General features: G+C 36.4%; 1 protein-coding gene across 2 annotated transcripts in view; it reads left to right on the top strand.

Annotated features, from left to right (window-relative positions):
• Nucleotides 1-19,616, top strand: part of Ankrd31 (ankyrin repeat domain 31) — a 199,337-nt gene that overhangs the window by 5,927 nt on the left and 173,794 nt on the right. For both annotated transcript variants that reach the window (XM_010635160.2, XM_019209194.2), the window contains exons 2-3: nt 10,283-10,356; nt 19,142-19,251. In XM_010635160.2, the coding sequence (XP_010633462.1) occupies nt 10,283-10,356; nt 19,142-19,251 (184 nt within the window). The remainder of the gene's footprint in view (nt 1-10,282; nt 10,357-19,141; nt 19,252-19,616) is intronic.

Raw genomic sequence — 19,616 nt, 5'->3', positions numbered from 1 at the left:
TGTGTGTGTGTGTGTGTATATATGTTTGAGGACTTTTTTTGGGGGGTGGTACCAGGGATCAAACTCAGGACCTTGGACTTGTGAGGCAGGCGGCAGAACCACCTGGCCCTGTTTGAGAGCCCTTTTAACACTATTTTCTAAAAATAGAAGCACTTACTATGTCAAAGAATATGGGTGTTTATGATCTTTGATAATTAAATTTTTGAGGTTTGGTCTCATAACTATGAGTCCTTAGTTTCTTCTGTTATATTTTTTACTTTTTAACATGTCTGATTCATAGGGAAGCTTTTGGAGTGTGAAGCATGGATTTAAATAAATTACTTTCTAGCCATGTCCTTGTCCCAATATCATTTTAAAAATCCTGTCATTTCCTTACTGGTTTGAGATGCCACCTCTTTAATATACTAAATTCCTTTGGGCATGTGAATTTATCTGGGAGCTTTCATTCTCCTACTGATCTGTTACTTTACATGCCAATATCACATCTTTAAATATATAATAAGTTAAAAAATATTTTAGGTGATAACCAGAAAGTATTTTAATATCTTAGGAGGTTATTACCTTTTTAGTGTTCTTATTTTGAGAAATTTTGGGATATTCTTATTTATTTTACTGTGCAAACTTTATAGTCAATTGTATAGTTCAACAAAACATCTTGGTAATTCTATTATAATAAGTTTACACTAGAATATTATTATCTGTATTCTTTCTTCCTTTTTTGATTAAGATTGTAATGTAAGAAGAAATGGTACCTCTTCTTTCTTATGATACCAGTTGGACCTGATAATTATTTTTCCTCATTGAGTTTGTTGGTACATTTTAGGTATACAGTACAGTTACATTCATCGTTGGGGTCTTGTACCTTTACATGACAGTCTTGGTTCTCATTTTTTCCCCTTATCCCTGCCCTTCCTTCACCCCCCTCCTCCCTTCCCTATTTACAAATAACTTTATTTCCATTTTTTCATTTTCTCATTTTTTTTCTTTTCCCTTATTTCCTTTCCCCAACCCTTCCCACTTCCCCTACACCCTTAGCCCTTTTCTTCCTATTTCACATTGTCAGTTATACCATTAGGATCTTATGTACCATTATGGACCTGAGAATTGAATTGACATAATAAACTTTTTTTTTTTTTTTTTTTTTTTTTTTTTTACCGGGGATTGAACTCGGGTTCTTGCACTTGTGAGGCAGGCGGCGGAACCACTGAGTTAAATCCCTGGCCCTGACATAATAAACTTAGAAAAAGTTTAACACAACATAGGAGTTTCACAGAAAAATAAAACCCCAAAGAAGTGTCGCGACCTATATAATTTTTTTATTAGAGTGAGCATGAGGCAATTGTGGAAAAGTAACCAAATGATGTAGGAAGGTTAAAGGAAAATAATAATTAAGGTCTGTTTGTATAGAGTTGTCTAGCTATAACTCTACCAAAGAACCTTTTCTCTCCATCTTGGGAAGGAAATCTTTTGCATGGAGTTATTTCCTGTTATGGCTTGTATTTAGATGTTCCTCACAAAGTGGGAGGTAGCTGGATCTAGGATGTGTACTGCTAGGATGGTGTGTGATGGTGGGATTAAAGATGTGGTGCTGGGGGAGGCGGTCATTCATGCGGGTGCAGGACGGGTCCGGCGTTGGAGGGCTGTGCAGAGGGCCACGCAATCCCAGCCATGCGGTCCGCCGCACTTCCCTCTCGAGGCAGTGGTCTGGCAGTCCCTGGAGTAGCGCTGCTTTTGATCGGAGCGCCTGTTCCCAGCGATGCCTGGTGAGCCACCGTGCTGATCTCGGAGCAGAGGCGATGGCGCCTGGGGGCTTGCGATGAGGAACTGCTGCTGAACACGGTGCTGCGGGCCGCAGTAAGCCCGGCGTCCACAGTCAGTGGAGGTTCCAAGTAATTTAGAACTTGCTCAAGGTGTGAGCACTTGACTATCGAGTTTGAGAATCTAGTAGAAAGTGATGGAGGAGAGAGCCCCAGAAGCAGTCGTAGGTCTCTTACAGAGGAAGAAATTGTTGATCTACGAGAGAGGATTAATGATTCTATTGCTGAAAACCAGAAAGATCTTGATAAGAAAATCCAGAAAGAGTTAGCCTTACAAGAAGGGACGTTAAGACTAGAAGCGTTATACGGTGCACAGCATGAAGCAGCCAGGGCAGCAAAGTAGTGAAAGCTCAGTGGAGCAAGAAGGCAGAGTTGTGTGCATCAGTATCATCCCTCCGGCAGTGGTGACCATCAGTGTTCAGGACCAGAAGATTACTTTGAATTTTGTGTGAGAAATATAAAATTACAGTATGAGGTGTTTCCCTTTCCTGTCAGTGTTTATTCTAGGACTTAGGAAGCACAATTGATTTGAGTAGGTGACCTAAGAAATACTGAAGGATCAGTTTCTTTCTCAATTGTTATATATCCTAGTATGATACTGATTCAATCTGAACAAAATATATAAAAAAATGTAAGCTTTCAGAGTTTGGACATTTAAGTTGGTAATAATTAATAATTTTAAAAATATATTTAGGATTTATACTTCTTTTACATGCAACTATATTGATTTTCAATTGATATATTGTTTTTAGGTATCATTTTTTTTTACTTCTGTATTTCCAACGAGCGATCTTAGAAAGATTTTACACAGAACATTATTCTCTGAATGACTTAAGGAAGGAAAATATAAAAAGGTAGTATGGGTATTTCAAAGTAAATAAAATCCTTTCTAGTGGGAAAGGCCCTTTTAGCACAAGGTACTCTGGTGGGTGGGAGCAGCATGTCACTATGTATAACTGCATTTTGTGATAGACAATTCAGCTCTCTTTGCCTTAAAGCTTACACATCAATAGAAAAGTTGGAAACATAAAACATCCCTAACTGCTTTCCTTAATTTTGCTGAGAATTGAGTATGATTTTAGTAAGCAGACTTTTTCTGTTTTTCCTTCTCTTGCAACAGTTCTCAGAAATATGGGAAGGTCCAAAAATAAATTTAAAAATCACATAGCCCACCCTTTCAATACTTGAACTGCTAGGCAATGACAACTATAGTTTTATTTTGTTCTTTTTAAAATCTCATAGAAATAAATGACACTTTAATATGTAAACACAGTAATTAGCTAATGCTGTTATTTATGTCAATTTAAGTTGCAGCTGTGACCCTGGAAATATTTAAAGGTACCCTTCACATTGCCTGTGTAACACTTTCTAAGATTTATATACATCAGATGTATATTTTTGGTTGGCATAAGCTACTATTAATTTTTCTTTGTGGTTCATAAAGAATTTTCTAATGAAAAAAAAAAAAGATGTGATGCTGGGGTTAAGAGTGCCCTACTTAATTGCATGCTACGTTGAGGCTTTGCTGCCTCCTACATGCCATGGACTGTTTCTCCTCTGTGAAGCCCCTCTGCCATACCACTCTGCCTTGGAGCCAGCAGACTATGGACTGAAACCTCTATAGACTGAGCTGAAATAAATTTTTCCTCCTTTAACTTTTGGTTTTGGGTATTTTGTCTCAGCAACAAGAAAAGTAAGCTATGTCCCATGGTTTAGATATTGCATTTTTCATTTAATATTATATTTAAGTGAAATCAAACTATTGAGGCAGAAAATGAAAAGATAAAAATGTCTTTCTTGCATTGCCATTTTTCAGATTGCCTTTAGCTCAGGCTGGGTGTGGTTACACATGCCTGCAGTACCAGCACTCTGGGAGGCTGAGGCAGAAGGATTGCAAATTTGAGCCAAGCCTGGGCAAATTAGTGAGAACATGTCTCAAAATAAAGTGGGGAGGCACTTGGGATATAACTCAATGCAAAGGCCCTGGGATCAGGCCCCACAACCACATACAAGATACTTTGCTTTTAGCTCAAAGTAATTCTTAAGACAAAGTGGAGAATTTTGGTTATGCTACTTGTCAAGGTGATATCTTACATACAGTAAAGTTGCCTTTATTAGTATAAAATTTTGAGTTTGAATACTTGTAGTTGTATAACTACTACCACAATCAAGCTATAGAACAGTTCCATTATTCTGTTTTTCCATGCCCCTTTTGTGTTATTTGTAAATTTAAAAACTCAAAAATTTTAAGAAGTAAAATAGCTCTGACTTTGAGGAACATTAAGGTTAATAAATTTTTATTTCTTGAGAAGTGCTTTTTAGTAATGATATCATTCATATTTGAGTAATGAATTTTTAATCCTTAATAATGGCCCATAGAAATTAAGCCAAGAAAGATGCTTTTTGCCCTTGTAATGGGAGCCTATACTTTTTCTTTTCTTTCTTTCTTTTCATTTTTTTTAGACTGTGTCTTGCTATGTATTTCAGGGTGGCCTCAAATTTACTAGGTAGCTTGGACTGGCCTCCAACTCATTGCAGTCCTGTCCTCCTGCCTCAGCCTCCCGAGTGCTAGGATCACTTCTGTGTGCCACCACATCCTGCAGGGAGCCTATATGTTTCAGGGGGTGCATTAGAATTAGAAAAATTAAGAACCAGGGCCAGGGATTTAGCTCAGTGACACCACCACCTGCCTTGCAAGTGCAAGGTCCTGAGTTCAATCCCCAGTATCAAAATCAAACAAACAAAAACAAAAAAATAGTTGAGAACTAGAGTCTGTTTCATTGTTAATTTGTTGTTCCTGACAGCTTTTAAGTACTTTTGGGATTTTTTTAATGATGACTTTTCTAAGTAACCTATTTTTTTTCTACTGTATGTCATGTATATTTATATTTGGGAATGGAAAATATAAGATTTAGCTCTATAAATTTTTTGAGTAAAAGTTGTTTTTTACTTCCAGATCATCTTCTGTAAGCTTTTAAAATTGGGTAAGAATGTGCATAGTAGGATAATATGAATTAATAAAAGGAATGTAATACATCCCTTCCCTTTAAAGCACTTGATTTATCAGATACATTGTTAAAGCAAAGGAGAGAAAAATGTCTTTATAATGTTGGTGTTTATCTAAAAAAGACACATGTAGAGACATACATGTATTACTTATATTACAACATTGGAGGGATAAACCATATAATTAAAAGGAATGGGGCTGGGGATTTAGCTCAGTGGCACCGTGCCTTCATCGCAAATGCAAGGTCCAGAGTTCGATCCCTGGTACCAAAAGGAGAAAAAGAGAGCAAGTGAATGAATGGAGAGGAACAGAAGAATCTCTAGATCTAAATAGATCTGGTGCATTTGTCTTTGGAACAATGTAAATGTTTTATGTAATTTAAGGCAATATTTAACATGAGAAAATTCCTATAAAGCAAAAATAAACTAATTATGTATAAATTGTATCATTTATATTTTTTACATGAAAAAATTGTTTTATATGCCTTTTATAAAACTTAGTTATATATGCTGAACAAGATATACTCTCAGGACATAAAGAGTTGTAAAGTAACTTTCTTCAATAATCACATTATTAATCATATTATTAATATTGTAGACTTTAAACATGGTCTTTCAGTCTCCATGAGAATGATCAGATCCAGGCCTAAGGCAGATTTTTAACATGAGCTGAGGTTATTTTATATTTGGAAACTGATAAGGACTAATAGTGTTATCAGTTTTCTTGGGCTGCTCTAATAAGATTCTATAGACTCAGTGGATTAAACATTATAAATTAATTTTGTCACAGTTTTGCCGGCTAGAAGTTCATTATTTCTCCTGAGGCTTTTCTGCTTGCCTTATGGACAGTGCTTTCTCCTTGTGTACCCACATGGACATTTCTGGTGTCTCTTTCTGTCTCTTTCTCTCTCTCTCTCTTCTAATGACTCCAGTCACATTAGATGAGGGCCTTATGATTTCATTAATTGTACTTTAAAGGCCTTATCTCCAAATATAATCACATTAGTGGTTAAGATTTCAACATATGAATTTTGGGGGTACATAACTTAGTAACAAGTGGAGTCATGTCAAGCAACTCATGATCCCTTTAAAGAAGCTTTTACTAGGTAAAGGTGGGATGGTTTGACCTTTGATGAGAATAACAACAGTAATTTAAATCCGTAAGTTTTTAATAGTCATTAAAAACAACCCATATTTTATTCTGAAAGCTTGTCAAGAAAGAAAGCAGACATTTGTCTTAACTTCTCTAAGTAGACTACCTGAATATCTATTGAATAATTTGGCTCAACTAAGGGATATTATTGATAAATTGAATAAAAATTTTTTAAAATATGTAATTCCAGTAATTAAGAAAGAATGCTAAATTAATCTACTTTTATATACTCCTAGTGAAGTAATGAATAGACTTACATAGTGGTCTAAGTGGCCTCTAATACCACAAACAATAACAACCATACTCTTGTTAGAAGTACATACACAGTGTTAGCTTTGTTCTACTATGACAAAATACCTGAGAAAAACTACTTAAAGGAGGAAAGATTTGTTTGAATTATGATTTCAGAAGTTTCAGTTTATGGTTACCTAGCTTCACTGCTTTTAGGTTTATGGTGCGGCTGAAACATCATGGTGGAAGGGTATGGTAGAGGAAAAACTGTTTACTTCCTAGGGGCCAGGAAACAGAACAGGAAAGAACCAGAGAGGAAGGGGCAGGGGACCAGATATAGTCCAGACCAGATGCAATTCTGAGTTTGGACACATATAGGTATATAACTACTACCACAATCAAGATACAGAAATTCTGTTATTCCCAATTCTTCCATCCCCCCATATCTTAGTTACTTTTCTCTCATTGCTGAGACAAAATATTTGACATCTAAAGTTAGAGGAAAGGGTTTATTTAGCTTACAGTTTGTAGAGGTTTCGGTCCATAATCCAGTGGCTCCAAAGCAGAGTGGCACTTGGAAGAGGGGCATCACAGAGGAGAAACTGTTCATGGTGCCCACAAGGTAGGAAAAAATAAGGAAACCAACAAAAACCAAAAAAGTGTCTTTCTTCCCCTTTTATCTTATCCATACTACTGGGATTAAGGTGGTGCCAAACCAATCAGTATCCTGGTTTAGTGAACACACACCCTTAATCCAGCATCATATACTCTTTTTTTTTTTTTTTTTTTTTGGTACCAGGGATTGAACTCAGAACCTCATGCTTGTGAGGCAGGGGTCAGAACCACTGAGTTAAATCCCCAGCCCTCATATACTCTAGATTCAGCCACCTTTGACCATATAAGGCTTTGGGGGAACATCTAGACACAAAGCATAACACCCCATGATCCACTATATTCAGTTAATCTCCACCTTCTGTTTCTGTCACCTCCAATAAAGCCATCAAATTATAATTTCAAGGGATTAGTAACCTGATGGGGTTAGAACCCTTATCCAATCACCAAAAAGTCCATCAACTGTAGTTAAGCCTATGACCATTAATGGAGATATGTCAACTTGATTGGATTAAGAAACATTTAACAGATTAATATAGGACACTTCTGTGTGTGTCTTGGTGGGTCATGGAGCCATAACCTTGGATACTACATATGGTCTCTGCCTCCTTTCTCTGGTGCTGCTCCCCTTCTCTGCTTTCTGGCTGCCATGAAATAAGCAACATAGTTATACCACATTCTTCTGTCATATTCTGTCTGCCTTGGAGCCAGAAAGACATGGACTGAGTTCCCTGAAACTATGAGCCAAATTAACCTTCTCCTCTTTTAAATTGGGTGTAAGGTACTATGTCCCAGAAATGGGAAAGCTGACCAAGACAAACTGTTTTTTTAGCACATGAATTTTGGAGGGACATTTTAAATCCAAACAATAACACATGCCCTCCAAATGTGAACTTTAATTATATTAAATCTATAATTTTCTATAAGAAAAATAGAGGGCAAAGAATATATTCAATGACATACAATTAAAAAATTCCACGTGTGGGAAACTGGGAAAAGCAACTCAGTTTCATCAAATAAATTTCAAGGGAAGAGGGAAGGAAAGATAACAGATTTTTAGAGACTTAAAAGATATAAGAATCAAGCGTGTGTACCTTGGCATCTTGTTTGGATCAGGAATTGAATAAAGTAATTGTAAGGAGAGAAAAATGGAGAAATGTGGATTTCCTTTTTTAATATGCAGTTTCATTTTTTACTTTTGCTGTGTGACAACTTATTTTAAAATTCTGTTTCTTAAGCCAATAAACATATTATCTTGTAGTTTCTTTGGGTCAAGGATCCAGACATGGATTAAATAAGTTATCTGGCTCAGGGTATCTCACCTTTCAAAGACTGTATTCAAGATATTAGCCAGTGCTGCATTCATCTCCAGGCTTCACCAGGGTAGATCCACTTCCCAGGTGGTAGTTGTGGGATTTAGTTCTTGCTGACTGTTGGACTGAGGTCCTAGTTTATCTCTGGCTATTGAGACTGGAGGCCACCTTGAACTTCTAGCTTTGTATACTTTTCCATAGGAAAGTTCACAAAGTGGCAAGCTGGTATCCATCAGAAGGAAAAATTGAGAGAGTAAGAGGGAGAATTAAGATAGAAGCTGTTATCTTTTGGTGATCTAGTCTCAGAAGTAATATCCCACCATATTTGCTGTATTCTGTTTATTAGAATTATCAGTGGATACAGCCCATACTCAAGGAAAAGGATTACACAGGGTATACAGAATAGGAGTTATTTTAGAAACTGCTTACCAAAGATTAAATTTAATATTAAGAGATTACTGATTTTTAGATGTATAGTTATGATTATTTTGAAAGGTATAATTATGGTTATATTATAAGTTTTATATTTTAGTGTTATACCAACATATTTCCACATAAAATGAATTAATGTCCAGGATTGACTTAAAATAATTCAGTTGGAGACCAGCAGGGGCCAGAGTTGGTGCTGATATTTGAAATTTTCCACAAAATTAGTAAAAACAAACACGAATAGGTAAATAAAACCCTCAGCTCCAAAGTAAGTATTACTTAGTATAGATGATTCATTTTTGTGTTCTTGGATTTTGGAAAAATTATTTATATTTTCATTGTGGTAAAATTTCCATACAATTTACTATCTTAACCATTTGTAAGTGTGCAGTTTAGTGGCATTAAAGATATTCACATTGTTCTGCAGCCAATACCACTACCACTCTAGAACCTTCTCACCATCCCAATCTCTCTGCTCATTAAACTATGAGAAGTCACTACCCTGCCTATGGTATCCCTTACTTTACCTTCTGTCTCTGTGAATTTGATTACTCTAGGTACGTCATACAAATAGGATCATGTAGTATTTCTCCTTTTATGCCTAGTTTATTTCATTTAGCATAAGGTTCATCCATGTTGTAGCATGTATCTGTATTTTTAAGGCAGAATAATATTGCACAGTACATATATATCATATTTATCCATGTGTCCATTGGTGGACATTTCGTTTGTTTTCACCTTTTGGCTATTGGTAATTCTTCCATGAACATAGGTATACAAATTTTGTTCAACTCCATGCTTTCATTTTTTTCATGTATATACCCAGAAGTGGGATTACTAATTCAAATGGCAGTTCTGGATAATTTTTGTACAGCCATAGATTTTTTTTTATATTCCCACCAGCCATGTTATATATTCCAGTTTTTTCACATCCTCAATGAAATTTGATTTTCTATTAAAAATTTTTTTTTAAATTGATAGCCATCCTAATGCATGGGAAATGTTATCTAATTGTGGTTTTTATTTGTTATTTCCCTAATGATTAGTGAAGTTTAGCATCTTTCCATGTAACTTATTGGCCATTTTCACTTCCCCTTTGCAGAAATATCTATTCAAGTCCTTTGCCTATTTTTTAAACAGAAAGATAAATGTTTAAGTCTGTTGAGTAGTAGAATCATCTTGGAGAATCACTGCTATTTCTTAGTTCTGTATCCCTCATTGGAGGTGAAGCCTTTTGAAAGTCAAGACAGTGTCTTTTCTGTCACATTGGTGTTACCTTCAACACAGTGAGAAGTAAATTTTTTTAAAGTAAAGGAATTCTTTTTGTTCTTGTATGTCATGAAAATAAATACTCAGTTTTAGCCCTAGAATTTTAAGCTAAATTTTCTATGGTAAAGAAATACGAAGGGAAAAATCACTACAACTAGTCCTTCTAATAATCTCATTTCATCTCTGTTAAACAAAATTAAAGATATTTTACCCTTATCTCCAAGGGCCAAAAAATAGTAACAAAATACTTGTAAAAATGAATATGATTTATATGAGTGAGTATTTTTTTCTTGGATAAGTTTCTAATTAAACTACATTTCTGAAATAATACTTTTAAATATAAATATTAATAGAATTTCAGATAGTTTAGGAATAAGCAAATGACACTTAAAAATAATTAGTCTTTGTTGGGAAACCTGATAATCTATGCCCCTTTTTTTTGTATTTGAAAGGTTCCTGTTTGATCGAGACACATCTCTTACATTTGAGTTTGGTCTTCATCCTGGTGTAAGTGGTATGTACAAAGGTGAGAATGATTCTCTTCACTATTAAATTTTAATTTTTATTGGTACTTGTTTGCAGTACATAATAATTACATTCATTATAGGAAGCTGTTTACACGTACATCACATCTTAATTCTTTTCAAATTCTTAATTCTTTTATATCCCCTTCCCCTTCATATAAATATCTTTTTTCATAATTGGTATCATGCTACGTATATTTCTTTCTTTGACTATTTTTATCTAGTTGGATTTTTTTGTTTTCATTTTAAATGATTTTATTTAAACAAGATGCTTGACTTGAAGGGAAAGCTAGTATTTTCAAAAGAATAACTTAGTCCTATTTAATGACAGATTGCCCTATATAAAATAGCTACATACAAAAAATATTATAAAATTATTCTTGGTTTTATAATGACAAATGAAAAACATCAAAATTCTTCAAAACAGGTATGCATCAATTTTTATGGATTTTTTGGTTAAAATAGTGAAAATAGTAACATACTAAAATATAAAAATGTAATAGCGTGCTACTAATTTAGGAGAAAGTTTTTTTTTTTTTTTTTTACAGAACTAGTACTTTTTTCATTCCATCAATGGTGGTTAGGGTGGAGTTTCAGTTTGATTGGCTTTGGGATCCAGCTAGGCAGTAATTGGTGGAACAGGCTTCTTCTACATGTGTCTGCGTGAATGGAGGCATTGCCTTGAGGGGCGGCGTCTGTGTCTGATTCCTCAATGGCTTAGCCTATTGATGAATTCATAGATGAATGGGCTCTTAGGTGGTGGGATCTAGTTGGAGGAAGTAGGTGGGTCATAGGGGACATGACCTTGGGGGTCTGCATCTGATCCCTGATCCTTCAGTTCTGGTACTCCTTCCCTGCTCTGTTTCTCAGCCACAATGAACTAAGCAGCTTGCTCTGTCACACCCTTTGGCCATGATGTCTCTGTCTTGGAGCCAGCCAGTTATGGACTGAAACCATGAGCAAATTAAATCTTTCATATGTGAAATTGTAGTTGTTGGTTATTGTATCTTAGTGATAAGAAATCTGACAAATACCAAAAGTTGGTACCCACAGTGGGGTCATTGCTGTGACTGTACTTGATCATACGTTTTAGAAACCTTTTGAATCTGTTTGCTGGAGGAGTTGGGAAAGGTTTGGAGATGTGAGCCAGAGAAGCCATGCATTGCTTTAAATTGAGTCTGATGTGTGATTCTAATCAGAGATAAGAACACAAAAATTCCAGTAGGAACGTGGACTGTAAAAGTCAGGCTCAAGCAGTTTCCATTGGGTTTTGAGGCCATGTATATTGCACAGTGGCAGAAAATTTGCCTACATTTTCCCCCATGTTCTGAGACTTTGTGGGAGATTGAGAAGAGCAGTGGACTAATTAATCTGAGTGAGGAAATTTTAAGCCTAATATTCAAGCTGTTGCATGCTTTTATCCAGGTTTGTAGTGAGAATCAAGGCAAAAAAGCAGAACAGAAGAAATTGAAAAACTTAAATTTTAGCTTAGAAGGAACCATGTATAAAGTTGGGATCAAAAGAAGCGTGGCTGCTGAAGACATTAGTACCATTAAAAAGAAACCAAGACTTTGTATAAGGACAAGAAGAAAGTTGCTTTGAGTGTATCTCAGGAATCAGAAAGCCTCCACCTATTGCAGGCTCAAGGATATAACAGTGTCAACCTTTCTTAAGAAAAAGTCCCAGAGACTCCCGCTCTAGAAGGGCCCCTCAGGTAATTGGTTCCTCAGGTAATTGGTAATTGGATTCATTTCACTGAGCTTAGTCATCCAGGTACTCAGAGGTCCAAAGGGGCCTGAGTACTGCCCAGCTGATAGTAGACCTTGCCTTCGTCCACATAATATTGATTTTCCTGGCTTGTTAGATCAGGAAGGCTCTTATCCAGATTTGAAGGGAAGAACTAGCAGGAAGGAGCCTGTGAGAGGGTAGTGCATAAAGCTATGGGAATGCAACTAGTGGTATAGTGGAGACTTCAGGAAGTTGGAGATGCCAGAAACATGAAAAGCTGCATGCTGTGAATAGTCACTCTGAGAGAGAGAGGCCATATGTGTGCCAACTGGGAAGGCCTCAGGATCAGGGTGCCTGAGCCATTTGGAACTCACATTTTACTACTGTATGCCCTGGATACCAGATAGGGAGCTACAGGACTTAATAATAGAGAACTAACTCATTAACTCTACGCTTACCTGGAGATTTAACTAATATAACTACAGATAATACTTCTTTATCTTATGGTGTTCCACTTTGTAAAAATGCTATAGAAATGGACCATGTAGGAATGGAATAGATTAATAAAAGGGAATTTCCCAGATGGCATCCCTGTGGATTTTCTACATCAGGTGTAGCTTATACCCTTTATAATACATCTGTAAAAATACTTGATTAGTCAGTTTCTAGCCCTATGATTATTCTCAATATCCTAAAAATAATAGCTCTAGATTTGGGTGGTGGGAGTCTACCTTACCTATTATTGGTCCCATCCGGTGTTGGTATCCTCCAGGGTGGGGTATCACCTATATATACAACAACATTTTCTAAACGTCCTCAGACAGGATTATATAGATTGTTTGCAGCAATGAGACCAATTACCATGTATAGACCCAGCAATAAAATATCAGATATTTTTAGTGTTAGAGCCTGTACAACTTCGCCCTTTGCTGTTTTATCTATGGGGCCACAAGGAAATCTTTCCATAACTCAGTTGTTAAATCACACTTATGCTATACAGTGTCAAGATTATATTCTGACCGACTGCCTGAATTCTTCTTTTAATTTACATACATTTATCATTGTTGCCAACTTCCTTATGTTATATTACCTGTCAATCTTACTGAAAAATGGTATGATAATCCTAGATTGCATGCTTTAGATATTATTTCCTCCTCTCTTTCTCAACCTAAAATCTTTGTCAACCTAAAATCGTGACAGCTCTGATTTTAGGAATCACTGCATTGGTAGGTATTATAGGAGCCTTAACTGCTTCATCTGTAGATTAGTAAAAGAAATCCACACTGCTAACCATGTGAGTGATTTGACAAAAAATGTTTCCTTAGCGCTAGCAACTCAGGAGATTATAGATAATCTTAGAAGAAACAGTTCTATTTGTAGGGAATCAGATCCAAAACTTAAAAGTTTGCCTTGCTTCTGTCTGCCATGCTAATTATAAATGGATTTGCGTTACTCCCTTATCTTATAATTCCACACAGGTATCTTGGAAACAGGTACAAGCCCACCTTAAAGGTGTTTGGAATAAGTCTCAGGTAACTATGGATATAGATCACTTACATCAACAAATAAGATTTATTAGTCAGGCTCAGATTCAAACCTCTTCAGCAGAAGATATTGCACCTTCCTTTTTGGGCTCTATAAATTCTGCAATTACTGGAAAAATCCTTTGTTTCCATGCTTATCAACCTAGGCATCAGCCTGCCCATTATATTAATACTAATTTTTTGTCTTCCAGTCATCTTCAGACAACTGATTCAAGCAATAAAATCAACACAAACTGAACTTCAGACCTTCAAGCTAAAAAATAAAAGCCAGAGCAATGGTGATGCCCATGGTTCCTCTATTGCTGCTTGACAAAGTTCTAGCAATGACCGGCCTCGGGTTGTAAGCATTGCTCCAGCTTTTATTTTTGCTTGCACTTTTGATTGGCTGAATTGTAGTTACGGAAATTTGGTTTTAATGAAAAAAATCTGTACAAGCTACTTTCGAAAAATGTGTGTCAGTTGTGTCAGTCATAGAATCCCTAAGCACTACCCCTGATCCAGGGACTTTCTTTGAAGGGTTTTCCAGTTTTTCAGTAATTGAGGATTTCACTCTAAAATAGCCCCCCAACCCCAGTTTTCTTCCTACTTATAAAAATCCCAGAGAGGTGCTCAAAGATTTGTGGTAGAGCGATCACATGGCCACGAGGCAACCCCCGTTTCCTACACTGGGGCTTACATAGATAAAGTTAGAATGGTATGGGAAGATGAAAAGTAAGTAAGATTAGCCCTTTGCAGAAAGAATGAAATGTTCAGGAACACAGTGATGTCTACACACTAAAGAACAAGTAAATACTATTGCCAGGCAGCTGAATAGTTATTATAGAAAGGCTTATCAAGTGCAAAATCCTTGCTTTCTGACTATATAAAATAAAAGTTTAACCAAGAAGTTGAGTAACCACAGTAGTTCTTTATTAAAACCTAGTGACCTGCTAAAAGTTGGCCACAGTCTTATCATTGTAGCTGAAATAGATGTATGAACTTTGAAAAATGGTGGCAAGCTTGGATTATTCTTTTGATTTTGCTTTCATTTACACTTTTACTAGGAAATTGTTTGATTAATGATAGCTGAGGAATAGATAAAATGTTCCCAGAAATAACAATAATAAAATAGGTATGTGCTGTAGTTTATTGGAAAAATGATCTTAAAAGTTTTTATCTAGAAATTGTAAATGTATGCCAATTTCCGTATGTAACCTTTACTATATAATATAAATAAAGAAGTCCTCCAATGTTCAGAAGGCATACTGTTGAGGTCTCCTTCTAGAGGAGGGGACTCGGGGAGACCACCGCGGACACAATGAATGACCAAAAGCTGATGGCTAATGGCACAGTTTATTTCTAACGCCGGGTGTTGTATACTAGTTTCAAGGCCACACACTCAAGCATGATCTCAGCGATTGGTAATAAATCCCAATCACAAGGAGGCATGGGTAAGATAAACAATCAGTCACAAGAATCAACAGGCAGATATACACTGTTTAAGCTAAGAATATAACATCAAGATAAGACAACATCTGTTTATGACAAGAAGGGAGTGTAAACTGGGAACAAGAGCAAACACAGAGTTCAGGGGGTTGTTTGTAGATCAAGGGATTTGGCTCCAGCACGTCACCTTCGGGTCTCCTGTGCTCCAGTGAGAACAAGCATTCCAGGGCTCAGGGTCAGCACTTTGGCTGCCCGTCCTCTCATGCCCCAACAGCACACTACCTCATACCTACAGAGTGTGTCTCATTCCTTCACAAGAGCCGACTCTAACCCTCCTCCTCAGGACCTGAACCCTCGCCAAGGCTAGACCCTGGCACTTAATGTTTGCCCTGCTGGTTTTCAGTGTTGCTTTGGTCTGATTCTTTTCTATCCCCCTATTCATCCCTTTTGGAATGGGAATATTTGTCCTGTGCCATCCTGTGCCATTGTATCTTGGCTTTATATAACTTCATTTTTTTTTTTTTTTTTTTTTTTTTTTTAGGAATTGAACTTGGGCCCTTGCACTTGCAAGGCAGGCACTGGAACCACTGAGCTGAATCCCCATCTCCTGTGTAACTTGATTTTGATTCTAAAGAAGTTCAGGGCTAAGCATTTGCCTTGAATCTCAGAAGAGACTGGATTTTTGGGAAAGGCTGAAACTATCGATCCTTTGGGAAAGGGATTATTGCTTTTCCAGTATGCAGGATAGTTGTGTTTTATTAGGTGGAATTATGAATTTACTGTTGTCTTTATTTGAAAATTAGGTATAGTTTGAGATATGTTTGTGTGGCAGGTTGAAAAAGGATGAAATGTAGCAGTTAAGGTTGAGTTTCAAATTGGTGTCTTAGTTTTTAATTGCTTGGTCAAAATACTGAACACTCACAACTTAAAGGAGGAGGTTTATATTGGCTCATGTTTTAGAAGTTTCAAATGCAGAAAGCAACATGGCAGAAGGTCTTGTTGAGGATGAAAACTGCTCATGTCATGGCAACAGAGAGAAATAAGGAGCCAGGGAGGGAGATATACTGTCCTCCAGTAACTTGCCTTTTCTGGCTTTCAACAACACACTCAGCTGCTAAACTCACCACTAGATGATTCCACTGATGTAAATATAGCACACTCATGAATCAGTTCCTTCCCACAAGCTCCACCTATGAGTGTGAGACCTTTGGGGGACATTTTTAATCTATACCATAACAATTAGCTTTGGAATCTATCCTGTAGATTGGTGGAACCCACTTCTATCTATATTGGGGTGGGTCTTGTAGGCCTGGCCTTGGGGGTCTGTGCCTGGTTCCTCACCCCTTCTGCTCTGGCACTCACCTTGTTCTTCTTCCAGAATGTCAAGCACTAAGCATCTTTGTTCTGCCATGATGTCTCTAATTGGAGCCAGCACATTGTAAGTTGTGGGTGTTGGATATTAGGTCTCCATGAGAAAGCTGCCTAATACACCAGCTCCACCTGTTTTTGATCAAAGTACACATTGGCTATTTAGTTAGGAAAAACATTATGCTTTATATATACATCAGTTACTTTATACATAATAAAGGATTGGGGCAGGGGAAAACGAAAACTATTGTAGAGAAATTTATACTGTAATTGTCAGGATGTGGTACAACCAAATTGCTTTTTTTAGGGAGAGGGGATATTAAGTATATGACCCAGGGACTTTGCACTGAGCCATATCACCAACTCTTTTAATTATTTTAGAATTTAATTAAAAATTTTTTTTTTACATATGGTTTGACTATGTAGCCCAGGCTGGCCTCAAACTCACACCAATCCTCCTGCTTTAGCCTCCCAAGTGCTGGGATTACTGATGTGTGTCACCATGCCCAGCATTATTTTTTACTTTGAGACAGTCTCATTAAATTGACCAGTCTGGGTTTGAACTCATCTTCTTCCTGCTTCAGGCTCCTAGAGTGATGGGATTATAGGCATGTACCACCACACCCAGCCAAATAGTTGCTTTCTTTCTTTTTTTTTTTTTTTTTTTTTTTTTTTTCAACTCGGGGCCTTGCGCTTGCCAGGCAGGCCACTGAACCGCTGAGCTAAATCCCCAGTGAATTGGTTTCTTTTTTCTTTTTTTGTAAATAGTTGATTTTAATTGAGAATTCATTCTTAGTTGATAACAGTAGTGTTCTGTAGTAAAGTAGCAAATTTTCTTTTAAGTAAACACTTCCTGTTTGCTACTGGTGTTCATTTGCATCTTTATCCTCTACGTGTCCCAGTTCAGGTGTGCATCTTTCATTGATTGACGGCTTGGATGTCAACCCTATTTACAGTAGGCTTTCATGAATTTACTAAGTCATGTGTGCCTCTCAACTTTAAGCTGCATCACAGAACCATCCTGTTCCACCATCATCAGATTAGTAAAATGGTTCTCAATCTTTACTCCTTCATTGGGCTTTCCATTGCCATGGCAAGTGGCATATTCTCCCTAGTTGCTGTTGTATAAAAAAGGTACCAGTTCTGCATGAAGGACCAAAGGAGTCTACCTCAACTTTTAAAATTGCTTGTACCATTCTATGATTGTATCTTATATAATGACTTAATGATATTTATGATGTTTTTCACTACTGTTACAAATATCACTATCCTAATACTTGTATGGTTGCTTACTTTTTTGATTATTACCATAGAATAACCATCTGCAAGAAGATTTGCTATTAAGGGGTATAAGCATGGCAGCTTTTAATATATATGGCCCCTAAAAAGATGGCTTTTTACTCTCTGTGTCCAACAAAGGACATATTCATATATATCAATATATTATTTATAGTTTTTAAAATTTGAATTACCTGCATCTTTCCTAAGTATTTTCATTTTGTTATTGACTTATAGAATCATTTTATGTATTAAAGATAGCAAACTTGTGTCACGGTTTATTGTAGATACACTAATTTTCTGGTTATCTTTTAATGTTATGAATGATATTTTATTGTGAAGAAATTTTAAGTGTTTATATAGTGTAGTCTGTTTTTCTAAAGTTTTCTTCATTTTTGTCAAACAAAAATATTTTACCTACTTTAAAAGCATAAGATACGTTTTTAAAAAATTTTCATTTATTATACTTACATATTTTACATTTATATCTTGAATGTGTTTGAAATAGTCTGGCATATGGGAAAGGAAAGGCTGTAGTTTTTCAAATGGTTAACCAATTACTTCATTATTACTAGGTAATGCATAATCTGTCTAAAATCCCACTGTTGTCATATATTCTCAGGTACACACACACACACACACACACACTCACACTTATTTTCTGAGTTATGGAAGCTAGGAAGTGCAAGATCAAGGTGCTGCTGAGAGATTCAGTTCTTTTTTTTTTCATAGTGTTTGCTTTTTATTGAGACAGGGTCTCGCTATATAGTTCAGGCTTGAACTCACTGTGTAGCCCAAGATGGCCTCAAATTTGGAGTGATCCTCTTGCCTCAGCCTCCCAAATGCTAGGATTTACAAGCGTGCATCACCACACCCAACTCAAGATTCATTTCTTTCTTTGCTGCTGTTGTTGTTGTTGTTTTTTTTTTTTTGAGACAGGGTCTCACTATGTAGTTGAGATTGACCTCGAGCTCACTGTGTAGCCCAGGCTGGTCTCGAACTCACAGTGATCTTCCTGCCTCAGCCTCCTGAGTGCTGGGATTACAGGCATGCGCCACCACGCCCGCAAAGATTCATTTCTTGATGATTACCTTCTTTCTGACTTGGCAGATGACTGTCAAATTGCTGTGTGCTCACAAGAGAGAGAGCTCTAGTCTTTCCTTTTCATATGGATACTAGTCCCATTTTGAGGGCTCTATTCTCATGAACTCATCTGAACATACTTACCTCTTATACCCTACAGGATGATTATTTATTTTTTGGTGATATTGAGGATTGAACCAAGAGGCACTTTACCACTAGCTTATATTATAGGTATGCGTCATTGTACCCAGTTACAAAATGACTTTTAATGACATTTTGCATTGTCATTTGAATGTCACTGAGCCATTCTCAGAGCTGATCAATAAAACTAGTGCAAATTGATGATTATATTTCATTCTAGACACATCTTCTCCTGAGATTCAGCTTGGATGCAAACTCAGAGAGGATTCACAAGAGCAAATGAATAAAAATAAAGTGATGCCAATTCTTAGTGAGGATTCAGTATTACAGGTATGTAGCATGTTGGCTGAATGTGTATTAAAAAACCAGAAATGGAGAGCTGGGGATTTAGCTCAGTGGTTCTGCCTCCTGCCTCGCAAGTGCAGTAGTCCCAAGTTCAATCACCAGTGCCAAAAATAAAACAAAAAAAACCAGAAATATTGTTTCTTAAGGTGGTAAATTACTATTTATAATTCTTTTTGTCTAGTATTTTTCTTTGTTTCTTTTCCTGTCAGTTTTTACCTCTGTTTCTTTGCTAGTTTTTTTTTTTTTTTTTTTTTTTTTTTTTTTTTTTTTTTTTTTTTTTTTTTTTTTTTTTTATTTTTTTTTTTTTTTTTTTTTTTTTTTTAGTTGACCTTTATTAGTCTGGCCAGAGG

Source organism: Fukomys damarensis, unplaced genomic scaffold (genome assembly GCF_012274545.1).
Source record: "Fukomys damarensis isolate Sample0158 unplaced genomic scaffold, DMR_v1.0_HiC HiC_scaffold_1, whole genome shotgun sequence".
In the NCBI taxonomy this organism is placed as follows: Eukaryota; Metazoa; Chordata; class Mammalia; order Rodentia; family Bathyergidae; genus Fukomys; species Fukomys damarensis.
Note: the sequence above shows the minus strand (reverse complement) of the source record. Positions and strands in the feature narration are given on the sequence as shown.